Raw genomic sequence first — 20,755 nt, forward strand, 5'->3', positions numbered from 1 at the left:
AAAGACAGAATTGATATTAAAATAGTGACAAGGCATTCAAATATGCAAGTATTTCGGTTTTTGCCAGTGGCCATCTGACATCTAGCCACAAATAACAGTGAGGATGCGTTATACTGACCAGGGTGCACATTCAGTCGAGGTTGTCCTGGAAGATGAGCCGCACGTATCCGGGGGAGCCCTCCAGCGGCGCCGCGCAGAACGGACAGATAGCGTGGAAACCGTTCGTGCCGTGAGGAATGTCCACTGTGGCCCAGTACCTGATGATATTTTGTGTTGTCAATGTGATATACATTATTAACTTTATAATTTCGCTGATATTTTTATAAAGCCCAGGCGAAAGATAAAAACTCAAGAGTACCCTGTAAAGACGAACTTGCGTTATGAATATGGATTAAGTAAAGAAAGTGTACAGAGATTGCAAGCAGAAAGATTAAGTCTTTGCCTATTCATAACTGTAACTAAAGGATAAAAAAAAATTATAACACATATTTCCTGTTTAATTTGGGTGATATTTGGATAAAGACTTGTTAATAATATCGAGGTTACTGTTACACTTATGTATTTCATCCAATCTGACAATATTTTGTGAAATACACGTTCCTAAAGTGTTTGTGGCACAGAATCCTTCGAGTGATAATACGACTCGCACTTGGCCGGTCTTTTAAAAGCAATAACGTATTCACATCCTCATTAAAACATCACTCACTTGACAGTCCTCTCGGAAGCCATATGACCGCACGGGTTGAACGCGTAACTTGGCGGCCCGGCGTCCACGTAGAACGCGGGTTCGATTCCCATGCACACTCGCACCACGGGCCCGTCCGTGAGACACATCGGACAGCGGCGAGTGCCCGCCTCGCTACCGTCCGCACCCCAAGAGTGTTCGCCTGAGGAAGTAAAACAATTCATGTTAATTGCCACCAGATTTGATGGCTACAAAAGAGTTGCATACATACATAGATGGAGGGCATGATGAGAAATAAACTTTTTTGATTGGCCTGGGTCTTGGATGTTTATCTATATAAATATTTATTATAAAAATATAGTATCGTTGAGTTAGTATCTCGCAACACGAGTTACAAACAAACATATAACAACAAACTTACTTCGAGGCTAACTGAATGTGTAAAATTTGTCCCGTACATATTCTTATATATATGTATAGATATATATCTTGCAGGGTAGACAAAGCCAACAGGCTTGAGAAGACTGAAAGGTCACGTTCAGCTGTATGGCTTTATGATAGAATTGAGATTAAAATAGTGACAGGTTGGTTGGCAGCCCATCACCTAAAAGAAGAATCTCAAGTTTATAAGCATATCCCTTAGTCACCTAATACGATAAGTGGTCCTTTTCTATTGGTGCCGGGAACCAACACGGCACCTGATTATATAGTGCTTTATACTCGGTGAGCTAAAAGCTCAGTAGTTATAATCAATAACCTAGCCATAATTTTACAACGATCTGCCGTCAGGCTGTTCAATCGAAAGTAATTGCAAGTTATCTTGTTTTACTGTTTTACCGATAGTGTTTGCTAGTTACGCTGCACGTGGACATTTTCCATCAACCAATTGGAAAGTTTTATCGACAGTGTTTGCTAGTTACCTTGCACATTTTAAACACCCACTGGGCTAGTTTACCTAATAGCAATTGAAAACATTTCAAAAGTCCCCGAGTTATTTTATCGATAGTGATTTCTAGTCAACTTGGTCTGAGCATCTGTGCTCTGAGCTTACCTTGAACATGTCCGCAGTTAAGATAAACGTAGGGCTGATTCAAATCCTGGTGGGCCGTTGACAGTTTGCGGGGGATCACCAATGTGTTTAAACCCACCGGGCACTGCGGCCTACCGGCATTCAGTTCGTCTACTAGCGTCTCCAATACACGTTTTGTCTGAAATCAATCAATCGTCAAAATCAAAATTCTTTCGACTAACTGCACTTAACTGACAGACTGACTGAAAGACAGCATATTGCCGTAACTTTTGGGCGTAGTATGCTGAAACTAGGTATGATCATGAGACATGTGTAGGTATGTGTTTTTGGGGAGGCGTCAGAAAGCCTAATAAAAATAAACCGGATCTTCCTTTTTAGGCCGGAGTAACACATAATCTAGTTATACATATAAACTACGCAGTAATACATATGTATAACTAGATTATTCAAGTTATACATATGTATTTATTTATAAAAAGTTACTAATAATGAGGATGAATTTTATGAGCCTCAATCTGAGGCTCGGTTCCCATGTTAAAAACAAAGACCAAGTAACATGTTTAATCAATTAAAATCTTGGTTTGGTCTAAAGGTTCGACTGGCAGAGAATGCCTTATGACAATAAATCAATCTATTGTACAATATTTTTGGTGCAATAAAGTTTAAATGAATATGTATGTTCTCTCGTCATCACCCATCAAGTCACGCGAGTCAGTGACATGTGAATGCGCAGATTAGCAGCTGTCGTCTGGTGCGCGCACGCACACAATGCGGGGTCAGCGGGTCACAAATGCGGGATTTATAGTAATTAAGCGCTAATAACTGTAGTTTAGATATTTATACTTTGGTTTGAAGTTTACAAACAACACATTGTGCGAAGATGTTCTGATAGGTCAGGTTAGAAGTACCCTTAACCAACAAGAATAGGTGAGCATCCAATCTATCTTATAAGCTTCAAGGCTAACTCAATCTGTATAATCTGTACCGTATATTTTATTTATTATCCAGTACAGGTACAGGCAGATTAAAAGGAGAACATTTCCCTTAGGTTTATTCATTTATTGACTTAATCTACAATACCTGATCAGTAAAATAATTGAAAAACAAACAATGAAATTGTAAAAATGTGGTTGAGTATCTCACCGGTGAATTTTTGAGTCCCTCCGCGCTCCTCCACAGCAGCGTGGCGCCACACAAGTCTATCATGGTGCCGTCTCGCAGCACGTTCGTCTCCGATTGACACGGCAAACCCTGTACAAAAGAACAATAATTATGATAATTTTCTTCTAAGTACACAAGTCGTTATTATTTATTAGACATTTGTCACCATTTAAGCCAAATCTGCATGTTTGGAAGCAATATGTGAGCTTTGCAATCATGATTTGACTTCTCTAAATATCTTACCAGCATGGTATGAAATTCCTGACATGCTTTTAAAACAGACAGCAAAGATTTTTTTAATAGTGTAAATAGTTTAAAAAGAAAAATGTAAAAGGAATTTATACGGCAGAGTTGACTGAAAAAGGGAGATGTAAGGAGTACCCGTAATCATCAAATATGGATGAAACGAGTAATGTGTGTGGAAGAGCAGAAGAGGTCTGTAAGGATCGTAGCAAGTGGAAATCCATAGTCTCTACCTACCCCAATGGGAAACAGGCGTGATGGTCTGTATATATATAAAAAGTTTGTCTCACGTCGATTACATTGTTGAATTAACCTGGCTATGTTAGATGGTTTAGAGTTTAGAATTAGACCTTGAGTGAACTATTTCCGTTTGGTAAAGTTTTTGCGAACGCCTGCTCGCCTGCAAGTATTCCGCTATATAACCTTGGTCGTGTGTTTGTCCTCTAGTCGCCTTTTACGACATTCGCAGGAAACCAGCGTGTGATATGAGAGACACATCGCAATAACAATTAGAAAAGTCAATAAACATCATTGATACCAAGATTTAGATCTTTATCGTCCATTGTCTTATAATCAGCACATTCACACATATTCGTATTAATAACACTTTATCGATGTAACGGTACAGACAGGCCATTAATTCATTGGCTATCAAAAGATAAGGCGTGTCGTGAACCTATCTTATTGACTATTAAATTGTTCGTCGATTACCTATAACATTGTCACTCGAGCATCATTATTTTTTCCATTAGCTAATTAAACATTCTTGCCTATAAACGGCGATATTATTATGAATATGTTAGTGTAGATAACCTTAAGTTTATAATGCTGTTCAAATTTGGAACTAACTCCGAACTCTATTCACAGAGCAACAAAAAAATCGGCACGCGTGCAGTGAGGGTTATTTCTTAAGTCTTACACTGAATTGTACAATTTTTCACAGGAGTATAATTTTGTTCATATTCTCTTACAAGAAACCTATAAATAAACGCTACCCTAGCTGCCTAACATAACGTTCTCTAATCAGACAGTATCTCTTTTCTCTCATAAATACTACGTATTATAAAGTAAAAGTTAAGTAAAAGTATTATCTCTACATATAATCACGTCTATATCCCTTGCGGGTTAGACAGAGCCAATAGTCTTAAAAAGACTGATAGGCCACGTTCAGCTATTTGGCTAAATGATAGAATTGAGATTCAAATAGTGACTAGCCCATCGCCTAAAATAAATAATCTCAAGTTAGCAAGCCTATCCCTTACTCGCCTTTTACGACATCCATGGGAAAGAAATGGAGTGGTCCAATTCTTTTTTGTATTGGTGCCGGGAACCACACGGCAAATATCTTTTCTTATATTATCTCTGTTTGTATGTATACGCTAATGCCGAACAGTTGTGGACGGATTTTGTTCCTGTTTGAAATGTTGGAAAGAGGGATTTCTAAGGAAGGTTTCTCTCTATAAATTCTACTCTTGTGTGTAGGTAAGCCTTGCTTTTGGAGTTATCTATAAAAGACCATACCTTCTGCTGCGCGGAGCGACTCTCCCTAAGCGAGAAGACGGCTCCCCCAACTGAGGTCTCCCTCCAAGGCTCTGAAGTCGCGTTTCCCCCGCAGAAGTCCCCCCGGGGGTGCATTATGAGAACCCCGTTCGTCGTCAAACCGTCGATCTCGTGGTTTTCAGTCCATTTCGTCGCTTTTTCCTGTAATTTTAATGCACAACTTTGAACATTTTGTTACATAGGCAGCTAATCTTAGTAAAGTGTACAGTAATCGATAATTACGTGGTAAACTGGACTTTGTGTCATGGCGTTAGATTTTGACTTTTGTGATCTATGTCGCATATCTAAAGCAGATTTAATCACTTGGAAAATTACAAAATTTCTTCTCCGTGACATGATAATGCTTTATGAATCTGCTCGCTATACCGTGCTGTGACGTCACATCGAGTAAACTAAATAATATAACATGCCTATGCCTGCAGGAATCGAAAGTAACGAAACATACAGACAATGCAGTAAATTAAATGCGGCAGTTGTTCACGTCATTTCTATCCGCGGGACATTATGTTATTGTGACGTCATTTTAAAGGGCATGCCCCATAAGCCAGCGACGCCGGCGATTATCGTTGCAATTATTTTTCATATAATGATTCAATTCACACAGAAGATACGTAAATATTCCATCGTTTTGTGTCGTTCGCAAGTTAAATAGTTCGCATCGCTTCGCTCATTGTCGGTGTAGCCTGCCTTTTATACAGAATAACAAAACACACTCACACCAAGAAATATGTTCGTAGTGCAGGTCCTATCCGCGAACCACCTCATCATAATATTGTGACGTCATATTGGGTCGTAAAAAAATACACTTCCATGCTAGTCAAGCAGCAAAGAAAAACAAGTGTGCGGTAGCTGATTCTCTTCCCATGCAGATTGTAAAAGTCAATCAAGGGAAAAATCAAATAAATTTGATTCTTCTTATGGGATAACAACCTGTCACTACTCAATATCATCATAAAGCCATATAGCTAGCTGAACGTGGCCTTTCAGTTCAAGTTCAGCTCTGTCTACCCCGCAAGGCATATAGACGTGATTACAAATGTACTCACACCAAGAAATATGTTCCTAGAGGAATCGAAACCGGCCGCGTAAATGCGACAGTTGTTCACGTCGTTCCTGTCCGCTATGATTCTGCACGCGAACCGCGATATCGTGCTCTGCAGGACTTTCGTGTCGCCCGTCTTGTCGCCGGCGACCGTGTCCATCACTACGAAGTCTATCGGCGGCTCCGATGATCTGCCGATCTGTAACAATCGATTAAAATTGTGTTAAGTTTATTCGATTAAAAAAAATAGTTGCACTTTGAGCACGCATATAGATTTCAACCGAATGTATTTAGGGCTAATTTATCAATATAAATAAATAAATAATATATATATACGGGACAAATTACACTGATTGAGTTAGCCTCGAAGTAAGTTCGAAACTTGTGTTACGAGATACTAACTCAACGATACTATATTTTATAATAAATACTTATATAGATAAACATCCAAAACCCAGGCCAATCAGAAAAAGTTCTTTCCTCATCATGCCCTGACCGGGATTCGAACCCGGGACCTCCGGTGTCACAGACAAGCGTACTACCGCTGAGCCACAGAGGCCGTGGCAATATGGCAACAGACTAATTAATGCTGACAAGGTCTATTTCTCACTTGGACTACTTCCAGCCTATTCCACATTGGGCACCTGACATTCTTCTTTTTTTTGTGTCAGCTTTATTTTTTTACATTTTTTGTCTAATCAAGCAATGTAAAAATAGATTTAAATCCTAAAAACAAAAACACTTTAGAGCGACCATCAGATAGCAATAAACAAAAAACCAAGTATAGAATTGTTAATATATATTAATGTCGAGAGAGAGATAAATGTATATAAAAAAGTATACATAATAATGAAGCATTTAATTTTTTTTTAAAAGAACATACGATATGCACTTGGAACATATGATATATTAACGCACATATATCTCGTACCAACATAGTCCGATGGAATGGAAGTGTCTGTTATCCATAACATTATTCATATTAACCTTCTACAAGACTCACTCAAGCTGCCAACTTGTTTTTTAGGCTAATAGTAGTTATATGGGTTTCCCCCGCAACATCAAGATTACTGGTATATGTCGTAGTGTAGTAAACATGTTCATTCAACGATATTATACAATAAATCATTACATCGTAAAAAGGATAGGCTTATAAACTTGGAATTCTTCTTTTAGGCGATGGACTGGCAACCTGTCACTATTTGAATCACAAGCCTATCATTTAGCCAACCCGTCTACCCCGCTATATATACGTTATTTTATGTGTGTATGTATGTGTGTAAATCATTACATTTTAGTCGAAATAACGGTGACACACATAAAGGGAAGTAATTATAAATTAAACTCTAGCTAACACAGCAGTTAACTCTACGACTTTATAAATAAGTAGGCATTCTTTAAAAAAGGTTGAGAAATAAAACCCTACTTACAAATTAAAACACTTTTCAAATCAAAGTCTTTCAACTTTGACCGAGTAACTTAGTGACTTACAATCGAAAAGGCTAAAGCCAGTGGGTCTAGAAACTTGATTCGACTTTCTTTTATAAAGCAGCTTGAGTGAGCTTGAAAAAGGATTATTAAAATGAATATTGAAAGGAAAGCGCGCAAAGCGAGAACCTGATATGAAAAGATTTTCTTTTAAGACAGACATTATTATGATAAGGCTAGAGTACGCCCGCGGTTCTGCACGCGTTATATGACTAATTGTTTTTTTTTATTTTTTGCAGACTTGACCCAATTAATGAATTTTATGCACTGGACTTAAATTTCAAAACTTGCATCTTCAAGTAATCGTCATTGCTAGGCGTTCGTTTAACAGGTGTGAAGTACTGTGAAGGCTACGTTACATCAACCGTTCCGCCATGCGCCTGCGCCGCTCTGATTGTCAATGACAGAGCGAGAAAGAGCTCAACCGCATCTTAGTCTATCTAGCTCGCAAGATTGGGGAGTTGACGCTGTAAGGGTGAAGCCAGACGAGCGTAATTATTTGAGTCATGAGTCGCAGAAACACTGGTGCATTCGGTTTCACACAATAACTCATTAGTATGTGACGCAGTGTGGCAAAAAACCTTTATTTAGACCTTGCCTCCAGTCCAGCTTTTTTATATTTTGCTCTTACTATGTGAACATTTACTTTTTATTCACTTTATTTTTCAAGAGTTGAATTGCGCTTTCGTATATAAATATAATAATTTTACCTTTTGCGACACTACTGAGTGACTAGCAAACATACCTACATACTTTTAGTGTGTTTTTTTTTATGTACTTTCAACAGAAGACACATCAATATTTTATGATGTTACTATCTCCGACCATTTTAGAGTGACGGTACAAAAAGTTACAAACACGCACGTCGAGCCGGAGGGGTTCAAAGGCGTGATTGTAAAGAATCATCTCACACAAAATAATTTTAACAGAACCACCTTATTGGTTTACAACCCAGTTGCCCGAAGGCAAAACAGAGCCTATATATGACTTCTTAGAACATTTCTATTATTGAATTCTTTCTTCCAAGGAAGCAATGAATATTTGTCGCCTGGCGCCGGGCACGCATTCCTCTAATATTCATATTATTTACTAGCGTTTTCTCTTTGATCTTTTAAATATATACCAAATACAGTTAAGGTTCCACTTGGGACAATTCCCATTGTGCTTTCAAAAATGGTTTCTTAAATGGGCCATATACATTACACGTTACGCGGGTACGTCCTGGCGAAGTCAGATCAAGAGCAACCAAAACCGACGAGCTTGCATGAAGATGTTAAAAAATGTGAATGAAACGAAAGAAGTACACAGAGATCACGACTACATCTCTAGCAAACAGACGTTATTTTAAGTCCTTTATTACGCAGAACAGATGGAGCTATTTGTCAATATTAAATCTGTACATAATATCAATTCGGTCACGTTTTCAGGAACGAAACCGTATCGAAATTTTGCAATTAATACTCGAGTATTTACACGTCAATTTGCCAAGTCGGCGAAGTTACGATCACCAATTAGGAGCAAACGAGACGTTTCATTGAAACTTTAATTACAAATTGTTACTTAAGTCCGGGCTTTGGAAATCGGTAGTTACGAGTATAGTCAGGTAAGTACCTACAGATTTTGACAAACACGCCCGATTAAACTATCTTAACGCAAAGTTATTGGCAATATTGGTATAGACTTTACACTTCACGTCGATACGAAAATACTCGTATTAATAAGTAAAGAAATAAGACATGCGGATAATATGCCGTATGGTTTACATCAAATCCTAGAAAGTGCATCAAGGATATCCATGGCAGGTCTACTATTAAATCTGTCTACCCCGTAAGAAATAATGAATGTAAAATTTTACGTCAGACCTCTGACTACACGATATGGTATGCCGACGATGTGCGGAATCGCAATGCACTATTTGCGAATTATAATCGCAGCTACAATGCAGAATGGCGATAAGGCACGGTTCTGAACTCGACAAACTACGATGGCTCAATATTCTTTTATAAAAATATTACTAGTGCCGTGTGGTTCCCGGCACCAATACGAAAAAGAATAGGACCACTCCATCTCTTTCCCATGGATGTCGTAAAAGGCGACTAAGGGATAGGCTTATAAAATTGCGATCCTTTTTTTTAAGGCGATGGGCTTGCAACCTGTCACTATTTGGATCTCAATTCCAACATTAAGCAGAGCAGCTGAATGTGGCCATTCAGTCTTTTCGGGACTATTGGCTCTGTCTACCCCGCAAGGGATATAGACGTGACTATATGTATGTATGTATGTATTACTATTAAATAGTACCTTTGGTTCTGTATGTGTACCTATGATCTGATACATAATAAATAGGACCAATCGATGTTGTAGAAGGTAGGTAACGGCAATAAGTTATCTTTTATCTAGAGAATTTAAGTATTTGCTTATAGACAAACACAATCACAGTCACTGGCAATTCATTATGGTGTCGATGTTAAATAAACCAATATCATTATTCTCTATAACTTGACATCTTAGTTTGTAATGTAAACTATCTTATGGCGTCTGAGCTAATTTCATCACAACAAACAAATGGCGACGTTACAACAAAGGCCTATCAAGTTATATCTTAGAAGACAGCAGATAAAAAAAACATTCTACATATAATCTTTCTCGCTTCATAATAAATATTGCGTAAAACAAAGGTTAGTACGTGCATGTTAAAACCTTTGTTATTAATTACTAGCTGTGCCCGCGACTTCATCCGCGTGGAACAGTTATTTCGGGCATCATTGAAGCCCTTAAGGAGAAATAATTTTCCCCGTTTTTATCACATTTTCCTTTATTTCTTCGCTCCTATAGTTGCAGCGTGATGATAAATAGCCTAAAGCCTTCCTCGATAAATGGTCTATTAAACACAAAAATATTTTTTTAATTCGAACCAGTAGTTCCTGAGATTAGCGCTTTTAAACAAACAAACTCTTCAGCTTTATAATATTAGTATAGATACCTACTTAAAATCGAATGTAACCAAAACATCGGTCGCGCAGTTCGGAACTACACCTTTAGCATAATGCCGTTGTGTGAGGTGGGCCCGCGTCACGAGTCGCCGCGTGCGTCGTGTCCCTGCATTATGCACTTGGGAAATTGCAGTTAGAACGATCGATTGACCTTTATTGTGCCTCTGAATCGTTATTGACTTCATTCGATAAATATTCAATTGCCTTCTAATGCGCTTTGTTTAATTGGTTGTTTATTTATTATTAATGATGTTGAATTTACATTATTTGATAAATTTCATTAAAAATCGATTAGTTGTTCTATGATAAGGAAAAGTTTAAACTTGCCGTATTCAAAGTAGTTAAAAATCATTAATTAATTTTTAATCGCAAACCAACAGCTCTACTTTTGTCAACATTATTCTTTAGCGGAATGACCACAATCTAATTGTGGAAAAGTCCGATAGGTGATTATTACATGGAGTTAAATAATAATATATATATGTAAAGTAAACATATATGTAATTATGTACTTTTATTCTTAGTTATTCTTTATTTATTTATGTACACAAAATTATATACAGGAGCATTTAATACAGTACTAGTATAGTAGTAGTAAGTACAGTAGGTACTGTATTAAATGCTCCTGTCTATTACCAGACCAGCATGGAGGCATAAATACAATAGAAATCAAGTTGGACGGCCTCTGTGGCGCAGCGGTAATACGCTTGTCTGTGACACCGGAGGTCCCGGGTTCGAATCCCGGTCAGGGCATGATGAGAAAAGAACTTTTTCTGATTGGCCTGGGTCTTGGATGTTTATCTATCTATATTAATTATTTATTATATTATAGTATCGTTGAGTTAGTATCTCGTAACACAAGTCTCAAAGAACTTACTTCGAGGCTAACTCAATCAGTGTAATTTGTCAAAAAAAAAAAAAAAAAAAAAAAAAAAAAAAAAAAAAAAAAAAAAAAAAAAAAAAAAAAAAAAAAAAAAAAAAAAAATTCTAGGAAACAACACACGATAATAGAAAAGTCATAACGAGTGTATTTAAGTCGAAAATTCACGTAGAAGGTACAGTAGACACAGCACACATTAGAGATAATGTAACGTATTTAACAGAACTGCTAACCAACATAGTGTCGGAAATAAGTGTAAGTATCGAGAAAAATAACAATGAAAAAAAATTGGGATATGCTTATCATAAATATTACTAAAAAATCCTGGACTCTAGAAACTGTTTTTATCTATTATACATATTACATATTATATATATATATATATATATATATACATATAGGCAATTATTATTTTGTATTTTCAAAGCATAAAAAATATCGGCGATTAAACCATGATGTAACACGATAATTAGTCGGAGATCGCCAATTCCAAATGAACTGGTTCTAATTCGCGCTAAGGACTCGTGATTGATTTGCGAAGATCAAAAATTAAATTTATACACTAACTTAACTCTTGATTGCTAGATTTTTTTCTATAAAAAGCTGTTGACAACACGTGTCCTAATGATAATGATTTAAACATTGCTGACATATAGTTAAATCTTGGAATATTAAATTACATGTTGCTTCGTGCTACACTCATTTCCAAAATAGTGCACGATTATAATATTACCTTTATTTTGACCATAGCTTGCCATTAGTTTTATATTTAAGAATTAAGATTGCATAAAATATTGTAGAAAATTGTAGTATGTGTGATAAATGATAGCATATCTCATGAATATACCTACCTTGATTTATTTCATAACTGGAATACTCTGATGCCAATATAATTTAAATTTGTATAAAACAATTATTTCATTCCATGAAACTTTTTATCTAAAAGAATCTATCTACTTTCAAAACTTATGTTTTCAGAAATTATAAGTGGGCCTCAAATGCTTTGTTTATTGCTATGAGTGGCCACTACTGCCAAGTCTCTTTGATTTAAAAAAAAATCTATAGACGCAACCTAGCCTCAGGCAGCCAATGACCAGACCGGTTTTTTTATCACATTCAATAACTACAGCCAAAGAAACAACAATGCAAAAGATGTAGGCGCTCTTTTTGAAATCATCGCAACACAATATGTACTACAAAGATCATGATAATGCTCACTCAGTAAATCAGTCAAACTGAATAGAGGAACAAGATTCTATCAATATAAAGGTAGAATAAGTTAGATAAATACGTATATTAAAACAGTTAATTAAAATTACTGAAAAAGGGGGCAGAGCCGGCCTCGTTGAACTTTTAAGAGATCCAATTGCAGATGTCCTGAAAAATGTCCTGTAATAGTCTAAAATGAGCGTCGAGACAATTCTGAAAAGATAGTAGCAATTGGAAATCCTTAGTCCCTGTCTATTTCTGTGGCAAACAGGCGTGACGATATGTGTGTAATTATAATGCTCTATCCACTATAACTGTAGGCGTCCCAGGAATGTAGACGTGAGGTTGCGTACTGCGGTGGTTAAGGTCTTGATTACAGAAACCGAATATGTAACAAGAGTATCAAGGCTATCAATATATAAACCTCTTCCGTTACTGAGTGTTGATGAGTGACTGACAGACATAGCACAGTTGAAACCAGTGACCGTAGAATATCAAGACGTTATGTACATAATTACGGTAATGCAAAAAATTATTTAATTTTTTTTATCTAGACTATTATAGATTACTTTTATTGCTAACTTTTATTGTTATAGGTACCTTGTGGTTTCCGGCACCAACAGAAAATGGAATAGGATCACTCAATCTCTTTCTCGTGGATGTCGTAAAAGGCGACTAAGGGATAGGATTATCAACTTGGGGTTCTTTTAGGGACGGGCTTGCGACCTGTCACTTTAAATCTCGATTGTATCATTAATCAAATAGCTGAACGGGGCCTTCTCAGTCTTTTCAAGTCTGTTGGCTCTAGTTAACTCCCCAAGGGATAAAGAATTGATATTTATTGGTAACAACATTACTATTGATTTTAGTATAATTTCTAACCGTACTATATATTTTAAAGTTTTGTAAACCTAACCTAAACCTATATTACAAAACAATATTTTGAAAAGCAGAACAAACAGACTCATATACAAGTAATTACTCAATCTTCAAAATGTAATTATACACGAGGTAACGGAAATTCAATTATCATAATATTAAACTGTAAACAATGCCAAGATCCACTACAAATATATGAAGGTTGGCATAAATTCGGCCAAGTTCATACCCTAGTTTGTGCGCACTCTTCAATTGCATTAATAATAACGAAGTTATTAGGCTTGGTAGTTGACTTTAAAATAAAAATAAATGAAACAAACACGTTTTAGAAAAAGAAAGGAGAATAGACCATTCATCCAAATTTGTGATTTTGGTTACATTCACACAACAACGGTTATTTAATAAAATGTTTGGAAATGCTGCCAGAAAATAAGTAGAATTTGAATAATAAGAAAAAGGAATGGTCAAGTTCAATAGCACTCTGCATCGAATAGCCGCGAGATTTGAAGAAAATTGGGAAGATAATAATATCGCTTACATGACCGCACATTCATTTTAAGATTGCTCTGTACGACAAAGATGGACATGTAACTATTTTAACTAACACCCATATGAAGAGAATGTCATGAAACGCGTTACAACAATTTGATTTTATTACATAAATTGCGGACTCCTTGCGAAAGGTTATCCGAAATCGACGAGCTGACATGAAGAGAGTTAAGAATGTGGATGAAGTGAAAGAAGTATGCAGGGATTATAAAAGAGGCGTGATTTTATGTGTGTAAAATGTGACTGATGTCTTATATCAACGAAACCATTTAACGCACCTTTATAGGATGACCTAGTCTTAATTGAAGGATTTTTGGTAATAATTAAAATGGCTGGCTTCATCACAAAGCAATCTCGATTTCTGCTGTTCATTCTTAAAGAGAAAGTTAACCATAATAGGACCTATTTTGCCTTTGTAAAGCCAGCCAAATATGTACAAAAATCACAAAGAAAATCACATCGTATGAAAACCCACAAATTGTAATTTTTCTACGTAGTCATAATCATTCCTTATAATGACAGTGATTACAGACAGCCTTGTGCCATCACAATGACAAACATTTAAATTCAGAGACTAATGCCTACCGGGTATCATTACTGAATTGTTGTTAATTATTCTTATAATTACAACAAAAAACGAAAACGAGGTAATATTATTAGTTCGATTAGCGAAGAATGGGCTAACTATAGAACTATCGAAAGCAAGGATCTTCATAATAATGGCGTAGACAATTCAACGCTCTAAGGAACAAATGAACATCGATTTGCCGTAAAAGCGGCCGAAGCTCCAAGTTGTACCAACCACTATACGGCAATTTCCTGGCACTGTACATGCTGCCATGCGCCTGTATCTGTGCGCAATCTAATTTGGGAACAAGGAAACTGTACATTACACGTCTAACAAGCAAATTAAATCACTAGCTACAATACGCGAAGGCAGTGGCGAACAAATTTAACTTTAGCAAAATGTTGTATGTCAGATATTCTAAGCTTCCCACTTAACATCACAGCAACACAACCGTATGCGGCATATCACACAATACATTACTTAAAGTAACTGCTTATAAATGTGAAAAAGTTTTGTGTAGGTAATCGTAAGATCTAAAGAAGCTTGATACATATATTCCTACAACAAATAACCAGGGATTTTAACTGAAACATACCGCAAAATACAATATAATAGGGGTCGTTCAAAAGCCGACATTCAATATCCTTTACAGTTGTTTGTGGCAAATACTTGTCAGAGCTTCGACGTTTACCTGGCTTACAATGCATTGATCTCTTTCCTGCTGGCGGAACACAAAAACATATAGACGAATCGTGATAATGAAAAGACAGAATTCACAATAATTTTCGGTATATAACGGTTTAAGTTCTTTTTGCATGCCGCAGTGAATTACCATTTTTGTGAGAGCTCTCACGATTCCCGACTATTCGCTATAATAGAACAGAATTCGAGGCGTAATAGATTTAAGCAGATCGCGTTAAAATGGTCGATGTTATTTGGAAAGCGGGCTAATATTTAGGAAACATTAGAGTGGGTAACCGAGCATTCAAATGCGGTCTGAGCTGTTTACGGTCAAATAAGCTTCGAAAGTTATAAGATTGTGATAAACGTATCTATAAAGGAATATCTACAAAAACGTAACGTTAGAATCTATTCAAACTTTGGTGTAGGCGTATGTAGGCGCGGTACGGGGGCTAGACAAACAAAATATGTCTCAAATGTATTCAATATACATAATCAAAGCACATTAAGTAGACAATGAACTTGCGCTACGAAATAAGAGCATTCCGATATCATGTTCTTCTAGCAATCATTCGTTTTACGTAATAAAAGGCGTTTTCATAGATACTACTTGAACTTGAAGTTAATTTTAACAAACCCATACTACTTTTTATTTAATTACGTGTCGAAAGTACAAAAAAGATAATATTTCTTTTTGCATGGGACAATGCGACTAGACGTATATTTTGCGATCAACCCTAACCCACATGCGTACTTACATTGTGTTTGACAAACGCCTTATATAAGCTATATTAAGGTCGATATTGATTTTTGCAATTCCTACCAGCAACACAGGTGGTTGTCAAGTAAGGTAAGGAAATTGTGGAATCCATTCCATTCGCCTGTCAATAAGGCTTCCTGAACATGGACGTTTCATTTTCAACCGGGCCGTTATGAAAAGGTCAGTTGTGCGAACGATAGACACTGTAATGACGGCCTTGTTGTGTTGTGATGGTTTTTTATATAATTTTGGCATGTAAGGAAAATAAGCAAGTAAAATATTTGTCAGAGATTTTTGCGAATTAATTAATTTAAGAATGAGGATGTCGAAGACAGACAAGAAGAAGAAAAGTGGAAAATATCGAATAGCGGACCCCAGACCCCAAAACATACTATATAGTAGCATTGGAGGGTGCAATCGAAAATACGCACAGATGAGGTGTGACCAGTTGACTTAGAATATTCATCAGTTCTATTTTCATACTTATTTAAATGGCGTAGTTTATATCTTCAGGTAAGAAGTATTCATACGAAGTTAAGAGTTTTGTACATTTTTCATGAAACAACAACACCATCACGAACGTGTGAGCAATAAAAATTAGATGTCCTATTTGTATGCAAGCAAGTTAAAGTGCCGTAGCATTACGAATACGTTGATGACATTTCTCCGTTTTTTTTCTCCTATTGTTTGTGCCACTAAATTACATTGTTACGCAAATACGTTTTATTTTCTAAGTCTTATGTCACGTCTTTTGTTTTGTGCTTAATAATCTCGGCGTTAAAAAATGCTCGTTCTTATTACAAGAATAAAAACTGCACGGCCCAACTTTGGACTTCATTCCTGATACGATTCAAATCACGCAGACGACGGCTCGAAAGTCCAAGAAATCGCTTATACTGACAAACACATTAGTTACCGCTGTATCAGGCGTTCGAACTTGTAACATTACGAGTTAATCACGAGTATCATCTAATTAAAATTCCTTGCGATAAACAGATCGTGCACCAAGTAAACATAAATAAAAAATAACATAGAAGACAGTATTATCAATTATTTTAGTTTGACAATGTCGCATTGTGGATAAATTACTACTTACATAACTACTTACGCAATAGTTAAGTACCTCTCAGCTAATTGTAACATCACAGCTTTTGTTTTTCATTTAATAAGCTTCTTAAAAAATTAGTTGTCACCAGTTTTGTGCCCTTTTTTTTGTTTTCTTCTGTCTTCTTTTGGTGTTATTGAAACTTTATCTAATAAATTCATACCAAATCTAGGGACTAAACATATTCTTAATTTATCATATAAAACGTAACTTAGTATCATTCTGTACTACTGTATTTATAACGTGATGTAATTAATTTATTTGTTTATATAACATTTTAATTAGACCAAACACTTTGATAAGCCCCTAAAATGGCCTACTTTTATTTCCACAGCCATTGGGTGTGGTATTTAATATAGGATCACTAAATAAATGATCCTGGCCCACTATGTAAGATACACTTCATTCGGATTTTTACACCAGCTCCTTTTTCATTTAGGGCTTGAAATGTAATAATAGCAGATGAATCTTAATGGTCTTGGTCACTTAACTTTTGATGAAATGAAAGAAATTAAATGAGAAATAATATAGAAAAAAAAAGGTAACCCATTGGAGATAAATTATAACAGGATCAATATATTTAAATAATTTTGACGCAATCTTGTACACGGATTTCATTCAAGGTATTATTATGATTATAGGCTTCTTAAGGATATGTTTTGTGATTGTTTTGTATTTCGATCTCAGATTGACACTAGATTTATTAATGAGGCTGCCATTTGCTAAAGGTTGACAGGTAGAATGCATTAAGCATAAGTTCATCTGATGTAGGTTTTAAATGTAATAAAGTATAAGATAGTAGTAAGTATAAGATATGGTTCAAATAAATAAATATGTTAGAGCCGACGATTTTCGACAAATCTGCCCACGCAACGTTATAAAATATAGGACATCCTTTATACTCGTTACACAGTTGCATCAGATGCATTGTGTCGTAAACGGTCTATTGCATTCGACACTTGGGATTTATGGACCAAAATAACACATATTGTATTTGAAAGATTTAACTAAAAATTAATAACATTTCATTTGAAAGAAAATGATACGAAATGATAATTAATTTCATTTTGAGATTAATTTTGAGCATCAGTCTACTGTCCTTCACAACAGAATGATTAAAAACATCAGATTTTTAGATCAAACTCGTACTCGTAGTTGCTTACACATCTAGTTGAATACATGTGCAGGTTCTCACACTTTGTCAAAGTCGGTCTTACATATATTCCGAAATATATAGTAAAGTTTTTCAATCAAACTAATCCATATTACTAAGAACAAGGTCACAGGTACAGAGCCTATCCCGGATTAACACTTGACATAGCCGGCATTTGAGATAAACATGTGCGGTTAATTTTTATTTGTTCGGTTGATGCATACCATTGACAACTTAATAATATATTATCCATGCGTTAACATAAAATAAGTAGATTAATTAAGTATTATCTATAGAAATTGAACGTGAACAGACAGTTTTAAATGTCAATTTCTGTGAACGATTTTCACTGAATGAAAACTGCTGCCGAGCGAGGCAAAAGCGCAATATTGTGTATTCATAAAGGAGAAACAGAAATCTGCACTGAATCGTCGATTTAAAAATTTATGAGCAACTAGCTGGCCCTTGCGACTTTATCTGCGTAGTTCCCAGAACGTAAGAATTAAGTTATATTTTCGTAAACTTTACTAGCTGTCATTAGTAAAATATCTCACTATAAGAATAACGAAGTAAGTACCGCAATTTAATAACGTATGAAAAATATTTTTTCCAGTGTGACCAACCCATCAGTTTTATTTATGCTATTTAAGTTGAGTATACAAAAAAAAAGTTCGTTGGAGAAGTCATTCTCGTTCGGTTTTACATAAACAAATGAAGACTTAATTATTTTTTGAAACCCTATAAGTCTTTAAGCAGTTTTTATCTACATAGGTGTTGGCAACACTGAAAGACAAATAAAATCCACCACGTTCGTTTCTCCAGCAGTATTTCATATCATTACGGTGTAAAATATCTCTAAGCGAAATTTTATACGCTTCCGTGACAAAAAGTCGGCTATAATAACACCGATTATACATGCACATAAAAATATTTGCCCACGTACATTTCAAATCAGTTGAATTTTCCATAGTGATATCGAATTTTAAATCACACATGGCTAATAAAGTCGCTAATGCATAATACATACTGAATATACGATTGGTCAAGGGTCTGTATATATACATAATCGACTTTTGCTATATATAATTGACTATTTGCAATCTTCTGAAAAAAAAGGTAAAAAGGTAGAGGCTTTCATAGGAACAAATATTTATTGTAATAAGTTTATTTTGAGTATTATGAAATTATGATATCTTTTTCGAACCAGGATTAAAACTGGATAGTGACGCACTTCTTCCAGTGTTAGGAGAGATATGGGAAAAAAATTTCTTTACTCACTCCAGAAAAACAGTCAGACTACGATCATTACAACATATTAAAAAGTAAAGTTTCCCTCTTTTCTCCGTCTGTATGTATGTATACGCTAATCTCGGAAAAATGTGGACGGATTTTGTTCACGTTTGAAACGTTGGCAGAGGGTTTTCTGACGAAGATTATATTTATAAATAATACCCGTGCAAAGCCGGGGCTGGTAGTATGCTATGCGGTGCTAGTATTCACATAAATCAGTCAGTAAGAAAAGAACGCGCATATGTCGCAAAATAGACTATATGATTTGGGACACGATATTTAATAATGGCAATAAATATAGTAGAAATATAGTTATTAAACGGTATATACTATAGGCCGATGCCGTGTGGTTCCCGGCACCATTACAAAAGAATAGGACCACTCCATCTCTTTCCCACGGATGTCGTAAGAGCCGACTAAGGGATAGACTTGGGATTCCTCTTTAATGTAAATCCCTGCCAATCTAAGGTCTGCCGCGCCGATGGATGCATGGCTAGGGGCGAGCCTAGTCTCGAGCGTGCCACTTCCGCCATGGGGTTGGGCGACCCCCAGGTAATGGCTAGCCTTACCCTGGCATGCGGGGCTCTGCTGGGGCGGACAAAATTTTTCCCTAGCGTCTCGTGGGAATCGCATGGATGCAAATTTTTTGAAAGAGCACCTAGATGGCGGCGATGGTGTCCGCACCCCATCACGTCTCGTTCCCGGCGGGAGCGGTATGCGGTCTGCTGAAAGCCGCTTTGCGACGATGAATGTAAGAGGAGGAATGAAGGATAAGATTGAGGAAGTATGCCAAATGATGGATGAAAGACGTTTGGATGTGTTGTGCGTGAATGAAACGAAGCGGAAAGGATGCGACGCGACGCAGCACGGCCCTTACACGGCGTATTGGTCTGGAATTTCCAGTACCAGCCGAGGCTGTCAAGGGGTCGGTCTAATTCTTTCTGCACGAATGGCTGAGTGCGTGAATGAGTATGAGTGTGTCAGCCCTCGTCTTCTATGGATTAGGCTGAAAGTTGGAATCACTCGGATCTTCGTTCTAGGTGTTTATGCACCTTGGGATGTGGGTTCGAGGGGTACAACATCAGCAAAAAGCGAAAACGAGGAGTTCTGGAATAGTGTAAGAGAAGTATTGAAAGTTACCAAGCCAAATGAGAAGATTATTATGTTAGGTGATTTTAATGGATGGGTGGGTGTAAAGCGTGATGGATATGAAAAGGTGCTTGGTGCGTTTGGTGACGAAAAGGTGAATGATAATGGAAGAAGTGTATTAGAAATTTGTCTAGAGTGGGATCTTTTTGTGTCGAACTCAATGTTTCAACATAAAGAGATCCACACCTACACAAGAGTGGAAGGTATTTTAAAAAGTATGATAGACTTTGTGATTGTAGATGAAAGATTGAAGAACAAAGTGCTGGATACCCGTGCATATCGCGGTGCTGGCATTGACTCGGACCATTTACTGGTGATATCCCGGATAAG

At 36.4% G+C, this 20,755-nt stretch overlaps 1 protein-coding gene across 2 annotated transcripts in view; it reads right to left on the reverse strand.

Moving 5' to 3' along the window:
* Window positions 1-20,755, reverse strand: part of LOC106136145 (protein pellino) — a 65,364-nt gene that overhangs the window by 4,221 nt on the left and 40,388 nt on the right. For both annotated transcript variants that reach the window (XM_060949124.1, XM_060949125.1), the window contains exons 4-9: window positions 5,726-5,920; window positions 4,641-4,820; window positions 2,859-2,966; window positions 1,737-1,893; window positions 707-887; window positions 119-257 (exon numbers count right to left, since the gene is read on the reverse strand). In XM_060949124.1, the coding sequence (XP_060805107.1) occupies window positions 131-257; window positions 707-887; window positions 1,737-1,893; window positions 2,859-2,966; window positions 4,641-4,820; window positions 5,726-5,920 (948 nt within the window). In that variant the 3' untranslated portion in view covers window positions 119-130. The remainder of the gene's footprint in view (window positions 1-118; window positions 258-706; window positions 888-1,736; window positions 1,894-2,858; window positions 2,967-4,640; window positions 4,821-5,725; window positions 5,921-20,755) is intronic.

Source organism: Amyelois transitella, chromosome 18 (assembly GCF_032362555.1).
Source record: "Amyelois transitella isolate CPQ chromosome 18, ilAmyTran1.1, whole genome shotgun sequence".
In the NCBI taxonomy this organism is placed as follows: domain Eukaryota; kingdom Metazoa; phylum Arthropoda; class Insecta; order Lepidoptera; family Pyralidae; genus Amyelois; species Amyelois transitella.